The sequence below is a fragment of the Natrix helvetica genome (assembly GCF_964273705.1).
Source record: "Natrix helvetica genome assembly, chromosome: 5".
NCBI lineage: Eukaryota > Metazoa > Chordata > Lepidosauria > Squamata > Natricidae > Natrix > Natrix helvetica.
The window spans coordinates 166106-181058 of NC_138551.1; the positions used below are offsets into that span (position 1 = coordinate 166106).

A 14953-nucleotide genomic window follows, 5' to 3' on the forward strand; every position below is an offset into this window, starting at 1 on the left:
ACCACAGGGCCTGCAGCCGCATACAGCTCCTCCTGAGAGCCTCGGGGTCCTCACACTCCACTTTCCAGGGTTTATTTTTTCACTTCAGGGCAGAAAGGAGGAAGGAAGGAAGGAAGGGAAGAAGGAAGGAAGGGAAGGAGGGAGGGAAGGAAGGGAAGGAGGGAGGGAGGGAGGAAGGAAAGAAAGAAGGAAAGAAAGAAAGAAAGAAAGAAAGAAAGAAAGAAAGAAAGAAAGAAAGAAAGAAAGAAAGGTTCCCCCAATGGGAAAGAGTAGAGAATGGACGTGAGGGAATTCAGAGAGCAAACAGTTATGGATCCACTTGCTCTTCTTCTTCGTCCCCCCACTGGACGCACCATCACAGGTCAGCCAAGCCACGAACCCCCACTGGAGGAAGGGGAGGACCAGGAGGGCCACGCCAGCACACTCCTTCTTCCCAAGAGGCTGAACCAAGCCGAGCCCAAACGGCTCAGGGATCTGTGCAGCTCAGCACAGCTGAGGTTTTGGGCTCCTTTACCGCCGATTGGTTGAGTCAGCTACCCATTCCCTTTGCCTTCCTGGACCCTCAGTTTCCCAAAGGAAATTAAATCCTGACCATGAATCACTTGACCCAAAAAAGGCACAGACACAAAATACCCCAATAGGAGATGGGAGAGCAATGCCCTTATAAGTGGGCCAGAGCAGGAAGTATCAGGAGAGAAAGACGGAGACAGTGCCGGTTGCATTCCGGGCTGGAAAAGTGATGGGCACAAAAAGGCAAAGAAAGGGAGGATGGGGGGACTTAAACCCTGGGGGGCTGACCTACAGCCACAGAGACAGAGGCCTGGACTCCTAGATTATACAGAACCTAGATATGGTTTCCAAGAGGCCATAAAGGTTTTATTTGGTCTTCTGAAACTGCTCCCCCCCCCTTTATTTAGAGAGAAATTATTTAGAGAATTACTTTTACTGTTAGACCAAACCTAGGACTTTGTGTTCAATTTTGGACACCACATTTTAAAAGAACGCTGACAAAGGGGAGAATGCCCACAAGAGATCAGGAGATGGGAAGGCCCTGCACGGAGGGAGTGGGGTACCTTAAGGTCTTAGGCCCCTTCTCTTCAACATTTTTATAAGTGATCAAGATGAGGGGATGGAAGGGGAACTCATCTCTAGACAACACCAAGCCAGGCTGAATGGCTTGTACTCTGGAAGACAGACTCAAGGCTCAGAAGGATCTGGATGGACTTCAGCACTGGGCCCTATTCAGCCAAAGGCAGTTCATGGCGAGGAAAATAACGTCCTGCACTGAGGCAGGAAAAAACAAAGGCATAGATACGGAATGGGCAGCCACCGTGAGAGAGAACTGGGCACCTCAGTATGAGCCAGGCAGCCAACACAATCCTAGGCAGCCTCCAGAGAGGGACAGCGTCCAGAGCACGAGAAGCACAGCCATGCTTCAGACAGGAAGGACACACTTGGAAATACAGTGTCCAGTTTTGATCGCTTAGAAAAAAGATGCCGGAACCCTAGAAAGAGTATAGAGAAGCGCAACAAGGATGATAGGGGGAGAAAAATGATAAAGGGTCTGGAGGCTCAACCATACAATGAACGGCTGAGGTAACTAGGCATGTCCAGTTGAAGGAAGCCCAGGAGGGTTGGGGTGACATGACAGCCAGTGCTTGGGGGACGGGGGCTGTCCCAGACAAGAAACAATGGGTGGAAGCTCATTAGGGAGTGATTCAAGCTGGAACGAAAGAGAAATTTCCTGCCGGTGAGAATAGCTAATCAATGGAACAGCTGAACCCAGTGGAGTTGGGAGGGATCCATCACAGAGGTTTTGAAGAAGAGACTGGATATCCATTTGTCCGGAATGGAATCAGGTCTCCTGACTTGAAGAGGGGGATGAACTAGAAGACCTCTGAGGTCCCTTCCAGCCCGATGGTTTTAAGTAACTGAAGGCTGTCATATACCGGTAGTAGAAAGTCTGTGGAGCTTCTCCATCACCCAGGTGACGGTTGTCCCCAAAGGTGCTTTTTCAAGAGGCAACTGGACTTTCTGGTTTTTCTTCCAAGACGTTTCGCTTCTCATCCAAGAAGCTACTTCAGAGCTAGAGCGGACCCTAACCCTTGGGAGGGTCATATAGGAGAAGTAACAGAATGGTTGCTATTCCATGATGGGGCAAAGAACTCTGGGTTTAAATTCTAGAGAAACCAGTCAGTTTTCTCTGAATAGCAGGAAACATTTCCTAAGGATAAGAGCTGCAATGTTTAGTCGGGAGGGGGAGACTTTCCTTCACCAGATTTGTACAGGCAACCAGATTCGGACAGCCACCATCTCTCAGGAACGCTGCAGTGGTGGATTTCTGCTCTGGGAAAAGGATCAGATTAGGCAAGGGCCCTTTGCCCCCTGGCATCCCATTATTCTTCCCCTTAGGAGAGCTTCTGTTTGTGCATCTGGAATACCTGCCCACTGCTGCCAGCATTAAAAAGCTGCAGGTGCTTTTTGAGGCCAGAAGCGGCTTCGGAAGCGCCTGCAAGGAGCCAGGGCCTCCCCTGGGAGTCTTCTCCAGCTCCTGAGCTTTAGCATTCGGGACCCTTGCAGAAACCTCAGAACGGAAAGCTGCTCCTAATGCTATTGTGGGGCAGCTAATGGGTTGGCTTTAGGGTTAGGGTCTCAGAGGTGGGACTCCCGAAAGCGCATCCCTCGGGTCTGCCACGAGATGGCCTGTGGAAGAGCTCTGGTGTCCCTGGGGATGGGAGCATGGCAGCTGGGAGCAGACGAGGCCCAGGTGGGCCCTACATCATCGAGGGAAGAGCCAAAGGAAGCAATTCAAGGGAGCTCACGCGGCTGAATACCCAGGAGACACGCAAACGCTCGACGCCGGCAGAAGGCTCAGCCGTGGTCAGGAGCACCGGCCTTCCCCACCGGCTTTGAGCTGGCCGCTCTGGGGACGAGGGAACGGGACAACTTCTGGCCACCCAGACAGTCAAACTGGCCCGGTCCTCCCTTCTGCTTCCCATAGCACCCGCGGTGGTTGAGGAAGGCAAGTTCTGAGGGGACATTAGGAAAAGCTTCCAAAAAGGTGAGAGAGTCCGTGGCCCAGAGAGACGGTGGGCGGAGAGGAGGGGGAGGAGGAGGAGGAGGAGGAGGAGGAGGAGGAGGAGGTTGGACAGCCACCTCTGTGACAGACTTGGATTTTAAGCAGCCTCACACCTGAAGCCCCCTCCCCCCCTTCACCAACTGTCCCCCATCAGAATTTAACAAGAACAAATATCTATATATTCCTCAAGGCTTCTATCATTCACCACATCTCTGATTAGGTTGGCTCTATTTTTTTTCAAATTTCCATTTGGTTTTTAGTGTTGGAAAAACTGCTCAAAATATTCAAAAAGCATCGATCAGCCTAGCAAAGACTTTGCTCCCCTCCCTCCCCGCTTTTCTCTGCTGGCCGCTCCAGCAGTGACTCTGTGGTGGACAGGCACTTCAGTGGCAACCATTAACCCACACTCACCCCTTTGTCACCTCTTGCTTTAGAATTAAACTTCACCGTCTTTAACCGAGCTCGTTCCTTCTTCTCCACCCTGCAAGGAAAATGCAGGAGAAAACCCATGAGGGTCGGCGGCTCTGACCCACTCCTTCTTGGGGCAGAACCGCCGTGCGCCTCTCTGGCCACCAGGTTGGCTGCTAGGCTGAGGATCCAGACAGGAGTTGGGCAGAGCTTCCCCCACAGAAGAGAGCTTTGCCTCCCCATTCAGCACTTCCCTAATGGGCCAGAAAATATTTGGAGAATCAAGCAGCACTTGACAAATCCACCTGCCAGAAGCATCACCTGGTGCAATAAAAGTGGCAAAATTCACCCATTGGCCTGATTCCGGGCTGCACACAACATAGCAGAAGGAACACAATACACAACAGATGGTGAGGCAAATGTGGAAAGGGTCTCAATTCCCCCCCCCCCGCCCCCAATCCAGGCCAGGGAGGACAGGCAGGCCCTTCCAGAGCCCAATTGGGAGGGGAGGGGGCCCTTAGCGCTACACCCCATGGAAACGAAGCTTTGCTTGGTGAGCGGAAGGGAGTTCACTCTGTTCGCCTCCATGGATCCCTGGGACCAGGAGCTCGGCTACCAGTGTCCCTCCTGGCTGGTCCAAGCCCCTCAGGGGTCATCCATGGCTGGATCCATGCTGTGGTGCATGTGTCTTTGAGGGAAAGAGTCTGCAAGAAGACATTGCTGGATCCATCACAATGGTACAACTTGCATTCAGCTCCAAAATTCCCTTTTTAGGGAAGATGGCCGAGAAGGCTGTCAGTCTTCAGCTCCCTTGAATCCCGGAGGAAACAGATTATCTCTTTCTTTCCCATCAGGATTCAAACCTGGTTATAGCAATGGGGCCACACCAGTCACACCAATGACCTTTAGCAGGGTTAAAGAATTGGATGGTACGTCCATCTGGCCCTCCCAGCAACTCTTCATCCCACTGACCTTTAAACAGACTTAGGGGCTGGGGGCGGGGGAAGAGACCTCTCCCAAATCCTGTGATGGTTCTCCCCGTTTAGAGATCGATTCAAATTTTTATTGGGGGGAGGTCCAGTACTAGACTCCAAGTTTGTAGGGTGGAACCACTGGGCAAGATCACCTCTCAACATGGGGGTGGGGGTGGAGAAGCACCCTCAGATGCAGATGAGCCTCAATTCTACATTTCCAGCCTGGGCCAATCAAGCGATGCCCCTCAGCCTCTGTGGCGTCTGGATGAGGAGCAGGCATCTTCATTCCAACCCAGCCCAGGCTGAGTGCTCCTGTGCCTGTTGGGCCTCCCTGAACCTGGAGATGGAACTGAGGTGCAAATTGGAGGTCACTTTGAACCCACAGTTTGCTCTAAGGGCAGGTGGCCCACGTGGCTAAGAGGACCTTGGCACAAATCCACCTTGGGCGCCAACTGCCCAGGTTAGACCGAGAGACCCTTCACAGCTGAGCTTGGCAATGCACTCTGCACGAGGCCGTCCTTGGAAGGTCTTCTGGAGCTACAGCAGGCCCCCAATGTGATGGCTTAAGAAGAGCCATGTAGCCTCTCTGCTCTGTGCATGGGCTCCCACGAGGCTCCTGGGTGCATTTCAGGGGCTGAAACCCCAGCAAGGCCCAAGGCTTGGGGAAATGCCTCTCTGCCCGACTGTGCCTGCTTATCCCAGCAGATTCAGCAGAGGGAAGGTGCTCCTTCTGAAGCAGATGCTACTCCTGGCAGCGCCCTCCAGAACGGGACTCGCCCTGAGGGTCAGAGGGCCTTGGCCAACCCTGGTCATCCCTTTAGGAGGCCCTAAAAGCCACGACTCTTCCCCAGGGGCTGCTGGGACAGGGGTGCTAGAGGAGCCAGACCTGAACCATTTGACTCAGGAATGTTTTGAGTGGGTTCTGGCATGTGGCCCTTAGTATACTTTTGTGTTGTTTGTGGTTGTGTTGTTAGTCATTAAAAGCCCGCAGAGAACAAGCAGGGTAGCCATATAAATTGTCGGCCAGCGGAAAAGAAGCACCCAGGCCTTTTGCAAGCCCCCCCCCTCTCCACCTGCAGATTCCAACCCTCCCTGGAGCCTCAGGTAAGGCCTGTGGGGGAGAGGAGGGGTGGGGGGAGAGAGTCCTGCTATTTCTTGGCTCCTCCAAACAAAACAAATGACAGAAATCCTGGCTTCTCTCCCTCCAAGCTTCCTAGTGAAGTGCATGAGGCTCAGTGAAGGGAACCATCGCAAGGGCTGCCGTGGTTCTGTGTACATGGGCTGACTTAAGCGATTGATCTCCTGGGCATCCCAGGAACCTTCAGTCAACCAATGGAAGACTTCACTAGAGCGCTGGTTTGCAACAAAGTCCTTCCCCGTCCTTTCTCTGGGCGGCCTGTGTCTTCCTCACTCTCAGCTCCTCTGCCAGAGGCCTGGGAGCTTGGCTTGGTCCTGCTCAGGATCTCAGCTTCCTTCACCCAGAGCTCCGATGTCCTTCCTGGGATCTGTTGGAGCCCCCCGCCCAGCACGCCCACCCCGCCCAAGGTGCTCCGTCGGGACTCCTGCAGGCCTTCGCTCTTCACAGGCTTATGACCTGTGACGTGCCCAGAGTCCCTTTGCAAGGGAGAAGGGCCTCAATAGTAATAATAGTAATAGTAACAATAGTAGCAGTAGTAGTAGTAATAACAGCAGTAACAGTAACAGCAGCAACAACAACAAATAATAATAATAAGCTGATTTGGACATTTTGGACCGAAAAACCAGGAAACTAATGACAATGCACTATAGTTTACATCCACGTGGTGATATTGATAGACTATACCTGTCCCGAAAATCAGGTGGCAGAGGATTATTACAAGTGAAGCAAATAGTTGAAGAAGAAAAACATGCACTGGCTGATTATTTAAAAGAAAGTCAAGAACATCTATTAATCGAAGTAAAGAACAAAAATCTACTGAAGGCCCAACAGACGAAACAAGATTACAGAAAAGTTGTGATAAAATCAAGAATGGAGAGTTGGCAGAACAAAGCCTTACATGGTCAATTTCTGGAAAAAAATAAAAGATAAAGTGGACAGTGAAAAAACTTGGTTATGGTTAACAGCAGGTATATTAAAGAAAGAAACAAGAGTCACTAATCCTGGCTGCACAAGAACAAGCTATCCGAACAAATGCCATTAAGGCCAAAATCGAAAAATCCTCTGATGATGCCAAATGCAGACTCTGCAAAGAAGTTGATGAAGCTGTTGACCACATACTCAGCTGCTGTAAAAAAATCACGCAGACTGATTATAAATTGCGGCACAATTCAGTAGCACAAATGATCCATTGGAATTTGTGCAAAAATTATAATATTAAAACAACAACAAACTGGTGGGAACATAAGCCTGAAAAAGTCACCGAAAATCAGATGGTCAAGATCCTATGGGATTTTTGTATACAAATGGACAAAATACTGGCGCATAACATGCCAGACATCACACTGGTTGAGAAAAATAAGGTTACAATCATAGACATCGCAATACCAGGTGATAGCAGGGTCGACGAGAAGGAACATGAAAAAAATCGCGAAATACCAGGACCTAAAAATTGAAATTCAACGATTATGGCACAAACCAGCAGTGGTAATTCCAGTGGTAATCGGCACACTGGGTGCTATTCCAAAAGCACTGGAATTACATTTAAAACAGTTAAAACTTGACAAAATCACCATCGGTCAAATGCAAAGAGCTGCACTGCTTGGATCTGCACATATATTACGAAAATATGTTACGACGTCCTAGGCCCCTGGGTGGGGCCCGGCTAGTAATCAATGCCAAATCCGGCCACCAGCTGCCTTCTGGACTTTCGCTGCTGCCACCAAGTGTGGCCGATTGGCTAGTAGCTGCCTGTCCGTCCACATCTGGAGGCCCCTGCCCTCTTATTTCCACAATCTTCTGTGGGATCTCCCATCTGGACTTGGGAGGGCCCATGTTCTTGGCTGTGCCACTCAGCATACGCTGTTCCTGTTCCTGCTTCCTGCTCCCTGCCACTATGTCATTGGACCGTCTCCGAAGCCCCTCTGGATGGCCTCTAAACCAGCAGAGCCCTCCTTCTAGGGCTCTGGAGCTCAAGGCCTGTCCTTGTGCTGCTATGATCGCTGCCTCAGGTCCATATTTCAGTCCATCCCACTGCAGACATTGGTAGGATGTCCCAGAGCCGGCCGGCTGTCTCAGCTGTCAGTCAGTAGTGCATCCCAGGCGGCGTCTTGTATTGCCGTGGCCCCTCTTTTCCTTGACCTTCCTTCCACGTCTGCTGCCACCTCAGGCATTTTCTCAGCTGCTTTGGGTGCCATCTGACTCATGTCCCCAGGATGCTGCTCCAGCTGGAATGCCTTTGCTCGCTCTCTCTCTCTCTCTCTCCTCTCTCTCTCTCTCTCTCTCTCTCTCTCTCTCTCTCTCTCTCTCTCCCCACATACTTGACACTCTGGCTTATACCCAGTGGTGGGTTTCAAAAATTTTTGGAAACTACTCTGTGGGTGTGGCCTCCTTTGTGGAAGTGGTTTGCCGGCCATGTGACCAGGTGGGAGTGGCTTGCCGGCCAAGTTCAGAGAACACCAAAGGACCTCACAGTCCTCTCCCTCCTTAACTTTTTCCTTTTTGTCCTTCGACTTCTCCTCCTCCTCCTTTCCCCACAACCCCACTCCCTTCTAGCAGTGATGATGTTACCTAGTTTGGTAATGAACTGTCTGTAAGAAAACCACCAAGCTCTGAAAGCAGCAGGGATCCCACTATCCCCCACCTCCTCTTTCTCCCTTTCTTTCTCTCTTTTGTCCTTTCTCCTCCTTCCCCCCACAACCCCACTCCCTTCTAGCACTGATGATGTTACCTAGTTTGGTAATGAAATGTCTGTAAGAAAACCACCAAGCTCAGAAAGCAGCAAGGATCCCATTATCCCCCACCTCCTCTTTCTCCCTTTCTTTCTCCTTTTTGTCCTTTCTCCTCCTTCCCCCCCCCCCCCCCCCAGCACTTCACCAGCTCAGGTGGACTGGAGAAGTTTCTCTTCTCAGAAATGTCTTCAGTGGAGCAGTGGCAGCCTGGCAGGCTGAGCCTGCATCTCTTTCAGGAGCTCCACTGAAGAAACTTCTCCGGTCGCGCCCGAGCTGGTGGAGCGCCGGCAAGCGCCGTCCCGTCACCAGGGAGACAGTGAGTGAGGTGAATCGTGTGGTTGCTCAGATCACACGGGCACAGCCTGACCAGAGCTGCACCCGTGTGATCCGAGCAACCACGCGATTCACCTCACTCACTGTCTCCCTGGCGACAGGACGGCACTTGCCTGCGCTCCACCAGCTTGGGCACGACCGGAGAAGTTTCTCTTCTCAGAAATGTCTTCAGTGGAGCAGTGGCAGCCTGCATCCCTTTCAGGAGCTCCACTGAGGAAACTTCTCCACGCTCTCCTCGGTTCCTCACGACTGCAATAGATGTCCAGAATTGGCTTTTGGGGCTAGAGTCCCTTTGGGGAGAGGGGGCGGTATAAAAATCTAAATAAAAGTAAAGTAAAAGTAAAGGTTTCCGGCCCCGCCGCTTCTGGACGTCTATTGCCGTTACAAGGAGCTGAGGAGCGCGGAGAAGAGCGCAAAGGTTCTTGGCGCTCCGGGAAGCTACGAAAGTGGCTGGGAGAGGCGCGCGGCCTAGACATCTCAGCAGCAGCCCCAAGTGCGCCGATCTCGCCATTTTTTGCATCGGAGCATGCTGCAAGGGGGCGAGGAGTGAAGACCTTTTCCAGCTGGTCCAAAGGACTTCCCCGGATTGCTTCAGTGAGCACAGGCCCGCACCTCCATCACCAACAATCCGGAAAAGGTCTTTACTCCCTCTCTCTTGCAGCAAGCCCCGATGCAAAAAACGCCAAGGCCTTGCGAGTGAGTGACAGGGGCGGGGCAGGAATTTACTTCCGGGTTCATTGACCAACCGGATCACGCGATCCGGTGCGAACCGGCAGAAACCCACCACTGCTTATACCCTTCTCGGAAGCACGGGGGGGGGGGGAACGACAACAGATGAGGAGTGAACACTCAGACACTCTTCTGCCTGGAAGAGGGAAGGGTCTGGTTCGCTGCACGAAGGAAGAAGTCAAAAAGGCTGAACTTCCATTTTGGCATAAATAGGGCTAGCATTTGATACAATTCCAACAATTGCTATATGTGAAATGCAAGCCCTATTTATACTGAATTAAATTTCAACTTGTTCCATCTTTTTTTTCCTGCACAGCGCAACAGAAGTCCTTTCATTCTGGAGCAGGAAAAGTGCCCTTTTTTACACTAATGGAATAGTTTGGTTTCAGCCTGCCTGCCTTTCCTTCACATCACGTTTGAGAGAAAATCTCACAGGAAAAGACAGACCCGAAAGTGAGGAAAGGAGGCAGGGAACACCAATCAACAGTTTGCACAGACAAGCCCGGTAAGAAAGCAGCCAATCGGAGAGGAGGAGCCAATGTTGCTATGAGACGGATATGCGATCTCAATGCTCTGAGTTCACTGCCGAAATGTTTGCTGCTGGGTGGTCCACTCGGACCTAAACCGTCCTGTAGAGATGGCGAACGGGAAGAATATGTCCTGCTGATCGCAGGGACACCGCAAAGTCCCTGATCGACCCAGGAGAAGTTCTTCTAGCTGGCGATAAAAGCACAGCCCCTAGGCTGATGAAGTTGGGACAACTCCAAATGGAAGGAAACGGAAAGATAAAGTGTTTACAGCTGGTGAGGAATTTTTACCATTTTAAAAGAAACTGCCTACAAAAAACTTAAAATTAATTTAAATCTGAGAACAGAAGAAATAAGCAGAGGAATTAAGCTTTGAATGGTTTTGGTCAGTGTGTTATCTTGCTCTTAAATGCTATCTTTATGGATGGAATTTATGCAAGTCTTTTAAAACGAATGGATTAAGTTTTCTTCTTTTTTTTTATTATTATTTTTGCAAACTATGGACTAAAATTCTCCTTCCTCATTACTACGTGTGTTTTTCTCTTTTTCTCCTCTATTTTACTCAAGAATTTGATTTTTATTTTTTTAAAATTTTAAAAATAAAAATAAAAATGTAATATAAAAGAAAAAGAAAAGAAGAAAACAAAGAGAATTCCAACAACAGAGGAAAAGTTAGTGCTGCTGCTCAGAGGCTGGAGGCTTGTGTATTGGAAACAAAGCACTTTCACTTTCCTCACTGAACAGTCTGGCTTGGCAATTCAAAGTCTCACATTTTGTTTATAGAGAGTTATAAGAACCAAAGGACAAAATGTTTATATAGGTGTCCTTTTGAACTATATCTCTAACCGGAGAAAGTGAAAAGAAGATTTTACTGTGAATTTATGTTTAACCTTGTAAAAATCCTTCAAGCCAGAGCAGCAGTATTTGTCAGCTGGAAATTATGTCACAACTTCAACAGCAGAATGAAGCTTTCAGTTTGTAAAAGATAATGTTTGAAATTCAGAAATTATCAAACACATTTGAGAGGACGGAGAAGAAATTGGAAAATCTAGAGCATCTAACAGTAAACTATGATGAAGAAATTGGAGATGTTTGTCAAGTGGAAAAAGTGGAGGTTAGAGTCCTAAAAAACGAAGAGAAAAATGACCACAAAGAAAATAAATCCGCTGATATCTATGGTGATTGGTTTGTGTCTGGAAATGGAAAGAGTGGAATACGGAAAGAGGAATTAAATGGAGGGGAACTCTACCCCAGATGGCAAGATACAGAAGAAGAAAAAACGAAAGAATTTATGTATTTAAAGAGAGAAATTTTATTAGCAACATCATTGATAACACTACTGACAATTAAAGATAAGCTGATTAAGGAAACAGAAGAAGGGCATCGAAATTACATGAGAGACTTAATAAGCAATGAGTTGCTAAAAGGAGTCCATACAAATTTGATTAAGGAGATGATTAGAGGACTGATACCACAAATGGCAGAATACATGAGATTGTTTTGCTACTGGAAAGATACAGGTTGATAAATGAAAGTGTATAATCTAAAACTAGTTAAATTTAGTGAAATTTAGTGACAATAGATATGGTTAAATAAACAACTGATAATGATAATAATGTATGCATATGCATTGGTATGACAAGTAATAATTGGATATGAATATTGAACGGTACCTATGAAAGGAAGATTAGAAATTATTTGATTATATATAAAGGTTAATAAAAAAGAACTAAGTTGAATTTAGCTAAGTTTTGATTATTGGGGGGGGGGGAATGCTATGATAATGGATAGTTAAATGAAGGAGGGATAATGATAACAATGTATATATATGTAAGGGGAAATCATAAAGAAATTGGATGTAAATTGTAAACAGTGATTTGGAAAGGAGGATTACAAATTTTTGTTACTAAATATTATTGATGTTTAGTCAGAATAGGCCATAAGGATATAGTGTTATTGGAGGATATTAGAAATAGCAAATGAAATGCCAGAATGTAGTTATGTTTTAAATCTTGGTATATTTTATGATGAAGGATGTTTAAACAATTATAGTCAAATGAAAATGGAGGTATCATGATAGTAATATGTATAAATATCTGAGTTAAAATATTTGAGTTAATATGAATTATGGTTGATCACTGTGGAAGAGACGCACGAAAGCTTTTTGTAACCAGCTGATACACTTTCTACAGTATGTAAAGAAGGAGGATTCTTTGTGTTGTGTTTGTTTTGAAAATTTAAAATAAAAAAAACCTTTTATTTAAAAAAAGAAAGAAAGCAGCCAATCCCACACGGGGGGGGGGGGGGCCTTCTCTCTCCCACAACCCCTTTCCTGGCAGGCCTCAAGCCGCCGTGCGAGACCGCTACCTGCGTTTGCTGGGAATGACGCCAACCTGGTCACTCTCCCCGCCCGGCATCACCAGCCGTGCCTGCCACCATTCATCGTCCGAGGCGTTGATGACGTGGAGGATGTTGCCAAAGTGGAAGTTCAGTCCCTGGCTGGGGAGGCCACTGTCTTTAGTCTTGTCGTAGTCAAAGAGGGCTCTGCGGACAAAGGGAAGAAAAGAGAAAACGGATGAGGAGGGGACAGAATCGGAAGGAAAAAAACCTGGCAGGGAGGAGAAGGTTCCCGAGGAAGACCTTTGCAGCCCCAGGAGAAAACAAGGTTAACTGCTGCAAACAGAGTGGTGGGCAGCGGAGGTGCACGACGAAGCGTATCATCATCCAGGGGAGGGGCTGCTGCATTAAGTGGCGATTTCAGCACCCGAAAAAATAACAAAGTCGTGCATTCTTTCTACAGTACGAATATATTGCTTCGCTTCTACAGCTGTACCATTTGCTGCATGACCCAAGACTTTTAGCGTTGCCAAGGCACAGGGCGTGAGAAACCTACAGGAAGGCATCTTAACATAGGGAAGGAAACACGGCTTAACGGGTGTTACTGAGACGAGGTGGATGAAACTCTTAAGTGAAAGGCAGAGGCCGAAGAGCTGATCCTGAAACAGACCAGCCAGTGCCGGGTGAGGGAAGGGCCCTCATGTCTTGAGAACCAAGGAGAGGAGGGGGGGGGGGGAAGAGCCACATGAGAGCATCTGGAGAAGAACAAAAGCAGGGAGGGGCTGATATTATGGGGGGGGGGTGCAGACGGCCAAGCCAAGCAGAATGACTGGATAAACCCCTGATGGATCAGACCTCGTGACATTCAGGAGGGAGAGACACAGGAGTATTGGGGAGCCTCAAATATCCAGGCCTATCCTGCCAAACCAAGTTAGCGAGGGCTGCTGGGCTCCAAAGCCTCCCCAGCTGCTCCGGCAGATATGTTTGATCCTTCAAGAGACTCGAAGAAGAGGCAAAGGGGCCAGCAACAGAGCCAGGTCCCTCAACAGCCCCGGAAGCCTCACCTGACGTAGAGGGACCTCTTCTGGCTGGTCCGCAGAGAGCCAGATCCCGAGCTCATGCTGCTGCTCATCATCTGCTCTCGCAAGTCGTGTATTCTGGCTTCAAAACGGCCATATTCTGAGAAAAAGGGAAATGCCAGGTCAGTTCCACGAATGCCAGGGCTGCGGAATATCAGAGTTTTGAGCGCCCCAAATCTTACGACCACCTAGACTTTTCCTAACGAAGAGGCGCATCTGGACCCACAGGGGTGGGGTGGGGGGGTTAAGCCAGGCCTGCCGAGGACTAAGAGGGTCAGAGCCATTGGAATGGGAGTGGGGAGGGGGGCCCCAGTGGGAGCCTCTCTCCCAGGTCCGACCAGAGGGCCCTGCTTCAGAGCCCCCCACACACATACACACAGCCCGAGTGTGACCCCGTCCTGGCCCCTTGCATCAATCCCCTACCCTTTGTGCTTGGGCCTTGACAAAGTCACCTGAGAAGCAAACTCCATCACCATGAAGACGGCAGGTGGCCCCGAGGCTTTCTCAGCCTCCCAGCCATTGCAAGGTCTTAAAGCAGTGGATTCCCAAGAGAAAGAGGGTTTAATCTGAACATTCACTTGCCTTCGGGACGATACTGGGCTACGATAGTCACGGACTGACCGGCATTTTTCAAGGCAGTGGCTGCCTCTTCGTGGGTTGCAGCTTTGAGGTCCACACCATTTACCTGAAAAGTAACACAAAGGAACCGTTGCTCACATCAGAACGTGGATGTCACCAAATCAACCAGCTTGGAACCCAACCGGCCTCTTGCAGACAGCCAAGCTGCCTCCTGGTGGGTCACAGAGGTCTTCCCCCCCCCTCGCCCTCCTTGCCAGGCAGAGCCCCACACGGTGCAGGGCCCCTTGCCAAGAAGAGCCCCGACTGGTGTCCCCCTTTGCCGGCTCTTACCGAAATGATGCGGTCTCCTTTCCTGAGCTCTCCACTGAGGTCTGCAGGCCCCCCGGCAAGGATGAAGGAGACAAAAATCCCCTCCCCGTCCTCTCCCCCCACGATGTTGAAGCCAAGTCCTGTGGAGCCCCGATGCAGCACCAGCTTCCGTGGCTCCCTTAAAAGGAGAAACGAATTACAGCCACTCCTCCTGCACGGACAGCCGTGCCCTCGAGATAACAACAGCCAAAGGTGCACAAGACGTGTTTGTTTTTAATTAAGGATTTAATAGGCACACGAATAAAGATTTCACCAAGAAACTCTTCTTTCTACTGCTATGGATAAAGCAAAAGAAAACTAAACAAAAATACATCAAATGCAAATGGAAAGAATTGAGGTTTTAATCAATGAGTTCTCACTCTGCAGAGACTCTTAACACTGTTTATTATAATGATAAAGTTATGAAGAAAACTCAGGGCATATTCACACAGATATATGTATCTTTAAAAGTTATACTGTGTTTCCCTGAAAATACAACATGCCCCCCCTTTTTTTGTAATTTTTATTTTTAGACAGACATAGACAAACAAGACATAAAACATAAAACCATCTTTCATCACATACAGTGTGTTGATTGGTTACAAGGTTTTTGTGCCTCCTTTCCATAGTCATCACTTGCAATTTATTATGAAATAACATATTATCAAATCCAATATGTTTACATACATTATT

At 48.7% G+C, this 14953-nt stretch overlaps 1 protein-coding gene across 12 annotated transcripts in view; it reads right to left on the reverse strand.

The window, feature by feature from the left end:
- DLG1 (discs large MAGUK scaffold protein 1) overlaps positions 1-14953 on the reverse strand; it is an 87199-nt gene that overhangs the window by 10561 nt on the left and 61685 nt on the right. For all 12 annotated transcript variants that reach the window (XM_081956020.1, XM_081956019.1, XM_081956018.1 and 9 more), the window contains 5 exons: positions 14243-14399; positions 13916-14018; positions 13319-13433; positions 12285-12461; positions 3491-3560 (listed from right to left, as the gene is read on the reverse strand). In XM_081956020.1, the coding sequence (XP_081812146.1) occupies positions 3491-3560; positions 12285-12461; positions 13319-13433; positions 13916-14018; positions 14243-14399 (622 nt within the window). The remainder of the gene's footprint in view (positions 1-3490; positions 3561-12284; positions 12462-13318; positions 13434-13915; positions 14019-14242; positions 14400-14953) is intronic.